Source organism: Anneissia japonica, unplaced genomic scaffold (genome assembly GCF_011630105.1).
Source record: "Anneissia japonica isolate Jap-2015-1 unplaced genomic scaffold, ASM1163010v1 scaffold179_len24993_cov170, whole genome shotgun sequence".
NCBI classification, from domain to species: domain Eukaryota; kingdom Metazoa; phylum Echinodermata; class Crinoidea; order Comatulida; family Comatulidae; genus Anneissia; species Anneissia japonica.
Window position 1 is genome coordinate 10202 of NW_022721628.1, and position 4122 is coordinate 14323.

The 4122-nt window shown below is 36.8% G+C and overlaps 1 protein-coding gene across 1 annotated transcript in view; it reads right to left on the reverse strand.

Annotated features, from left to right (window-relative positions):
* Window positions 1-1120: 1120 nt before the first annotated feature.
* Window positions 1121-4122, reverse strand: part of LOC117111602 — a 4432-nt gene continuing 1430 nt past the window's right edge. Inside the window, exon 2 of the mRNA XM_033254548.1 lies at window positions 1121-3745. Coding sequence (XP_033110439.1) covers window positions 3277-3745 — 469 coding nt within the window. The 3' untranslated portion in view covers window positions 1121-3276. The remainder of the gene's footprint in view (window positions 3746-4122) is intronic.

Consider the following 4122-nt stretch of genomic DNA (forward strand, 5'->3'; position numbering starts at 1 on the left):
ACCACAGAAACAACTAAATTTTAAGTTTTGTGTTTTTTAGGTGCTATTTTCAAAACGACTCATTGTTAAGACCTGAAATTTTCACAGGTAATTCAGACGTGTTTACTATACTCCCAAATGATGTATTATCTCAAAATTGACAAAAATGTTGTGTTGTTTTGCCTTGGGACGGGCTTTGGGTTAATGATATTAAGGCTGTATATACAGTAGTTACCCTTGCTGTACAACCTGGCTACTTGCACTCACTCAAGCCTACAGCATATCTCAGTCGGAAGATGGTTTCTATCCACGTATTAATCGGGCCCTAAACTTTGGTGATCTGGTGAGAAATGGTGTTTCAAAGTTGTCTAGCAGTTATACAGTAGGAGTAGTATTAGTAACTAAGAGAGCATGCAGCTAAACTCGGTCCATAATGTGTACAGGGCCCTTAGTAAACAGAGCACATTTTAACCCCAACTAGTTGGGTGTTTGCCAATTAGTGTATCAAGGTTTATCCATTAAACTGTCAATTATATCCTTGAGTGAGGCATAGCTAGTCCAGTTGCACTACTGTGCCATAACTGTACTATGTGTCAGTGACTTTGCTTGCAAAAAAACCTGCTGTGATTAAGAATGTAGTAAGCTCTTTATAACTGTAATACTGCAAAAAAATCTAAGGGCCACGTACACCTAATGTCGGCTAAACTGGTGGCAACCACTGTATGTGCATTGAACCATGGAGATTTCATGGTCCGCGGTTCAATCCCCGTCGCTGATGTACTTGTGTTTCAATGCTGCACCTTCTATCGGATGAGATGTTTAGCGGTCCTGTGTGCAATATGGCCTATGTGTATTTTTACAGAACACAGTACATTCTATTTCATGGTCCCAAAATATGTTTGATTTATCGTGGTTCAGATCTTTCTGTGTTGTTGGGGATCAATGAATATATCTTGACAAAAAAACCATGAATACATCTCAGATTTGCTTTCTTGCAAGTGAACACCATCGAAATACTTTTGTAAGTATGTTTTTGAACATTCTTCCCACAAAAAGGAGCCATGTAATCACCCTTTTATCCTTCAAATTCACTCAAATTTGTTTTTTCAAAAGTTGTTTTTTTTTTCCAGGTATTATTTAGGCTAATGGTTCCGTGCATCATGTCATAGTACATTAGATTGCAAGAATACTTCTTTGAAAACATCTTTCTAAAGCAATTGAAAGATCAGTATGGAAAATTTTCTTTGTTGAGAGTTTGTTCAACTATAAATAGTAATAGATTTTTGGATATGTTTTGTGTGAACATACTTTATGGATACGTTCAAGATTTACTGTTTCACTGCAAGTAGGATGATGTAACCTTTATATGCAGCAAGGTCAATCTGGCCCCATAGGAAGGTCAGCAATTTCCACCTGGGTAAAGTAGTAAAATGCTCAGGTTATCAGATTAACCGCAGACCTACCAATTCTTATGCATTTGGAATGAGACTTGCGCATTCAAGTCCTCTCTCGTGCTTAAAGACCAAAGCCTCACATAATAATTGCTAAAAAAAAGTGTGGGTATATGGTACCTTTATACACTAAACAAATTCCCTTTCTAGTTTATCTGAATAATGTTCTTGTCTTTGTGACCAAACTGTTGCTCTTTCAAACACTGTGAATAAAATAAAACATATTTGCTGCCTTGCACCATAAATGTTTTTATTCTCAAATCAATATTTTGTAACAGATTTTTAGTTGTAAAATATACTATTCTGGAATATGTGTATATAAGCTTATACATAATTATACTTAATTCATATATGTAGTCAAGTATATACTTAGCATTTTCTAGCATTCATTTCTTTATATTTTTTAGCCATTATTTATTCTATTAAAGTATTAATAAACATTTTCCCCATAAAACATAAAAATTAAATATATGAATATATATGATGTATATACTTAGCATTTTTTAGCATTCATTATCTATATTTTCTAGCATCATAACATCATTCATGATTAAGCTGTGTTTAGTGTTCAGCTTGCGCCATTGTTTACAATTTCAATTCTTGATTTATCCAGTTTAATAAATATATGATATTTTAAAGCCATGCTTTGAAGGAAAAAAGGAATTCGGTATGTTGTACAGATAGATTTTTTAAGACACTGAAGTCATTGGGTCCACCAGGCCTGGAAAAAACTTTCGTGCCTCCAACAAAGAAAATTACCTTGATCAAATGGCTCCAGGGCCAAATGTTATCTTTACACTATTATAGCGAAACTGTAGTACATTTTGGAGCAAGCCAAAATACTATATGCATTGAATTGTGATGTGCAAAAAAAAAAATGCCTCCAGGTTAAAGGTCAAAGCCTCTGACCACCACCCGCACGGTTGCGCACTTGTCATATTGGCGCAGTAGCAGGAAACCCCACCAGGTACCCATTTATACTGCTGGGTGAAGGGGAGCAATACAGATAAAGTGCCGAAGGACGCAAGCAAAAATGCTCAGCAAGGGATAGACCTCAAAGTTTGAAAACCAAAATGTTCCCCCCCCCCCTGCACGAAACAGCTTCCAATTATTGTGATGACTTTCCTTAAAGACACAAAGGGCAGTAACCACTCTTATTCCCACAGGTTTAGATATTCAAGAATCACCAAGCCAAAAACTGTTTTCTGCCTCGCTTTGATTGTATTGTTGTTAGTAATGTTACAACCCACCTCATACTATACATTTCTATTCTATTAACTTTATTTGCTAACTACTTATCAGTGGCAATGCCAGTGGGGCACAGGAACCTCAATTGTGAAAGCTGGGCGGGCCCCTGTCGAGGAAGGCAGAAGCTGATTAATTCGTCAAGTAACATTGCTTGGAAAAAGTATTTTTACAGTGTTGTGTCTAAGCATCTACAGATGGCTATATTTAAAATTTGCTCCCTCCAGGGTAGAGCTGTCGTGGGTAGAGTCCCCCATCAGAATCTTGTGCCCTTTTTTGTGGAGTCTCTGGTTCCCCCACTGCTGCCAATGCCATTGAGAGTATCTTATCTGCCTAAACAAATACAGTTATTTATTTATTTATTTATTCTTTCGTTTGACTGGATAGAATTTTTAGTAACACAGTACTTCTTTTCAAAATAGTCCAGTTTCCTTAAAGTCGAAGACAAAATTAAATTACTAAAAAGTACAAAAATTCAGTACACGTATGAGTATGCATAAAATAAGTATTAGGATTAGAACACATTTTGTCTGGTTCTCTTTTTATGATTTAAAGTTCAATTATTTCAATATGAATTTATTTTAGCCTATACGTGTGACAATTATTGGGAAGGGGCCAGGGAAGTGTTCGGGGGAGGCGTGGTCGGGGGAGGCGGGGTCGGATCCATCTCGGGTTCTTCAGTTTCAAAGTATTGCCCGTTGAAATTTGTGTTGGTTGTTGTGTGCATTTTGCATACATAATTATGTTGTTTGCCTCCTTTTTCAATTCGTTGATGTTTAAGTACATAATGTGTGAGTGAGCCTGTTCCTGTGGGCATGTAGTAATAATCGGGATTTAGCTTCTCGAAGTCGTATCCAAAATACATATTCATCCAATCAGAATATAGTCCAATTATAACAGGATTGCTATCCAGTCTATCGATGATTCCGTCAAGCCATACTTGCAGAAAGTTATATTCGGCAGGGGTGCTTGCAGATGGAAGATGGGCAATTGATCCAGATGTCGAGGAAAACTCGTTGCATTCTGCTTCAGCTTCAACTTGTGAGAGACTACTACCAGAATAAAACAACCTAGAAAAAGGTAGCCTTATAAATTGCAAGATACATATATATATAATATAAATCATCAAAGATACATATATAATACAGTGTTTAAGTAAGGACATGATGGAACATCGTAGGCTACCCTGTAGCTTTTCAACGAATAGAGTCTTATAAAAGTCATTATGTAATAAAATGCCTCCGACGGGATTCAAACCTGTGACTTCTCGCTGACAAGGCGAGCGTCATAACCACTAGACCATGAAGGCTTCATGGTTGAACAGGTCCAAATAACCGTCGGGAAGAGTGCTGCACCATGTATGTGTAGCACGAAACTAAATGTAATAAATATGTCTAATCAAAGCTACTGTTGAACCCCTTTTTTTTTTGTCTTTAATTCGCTCTGG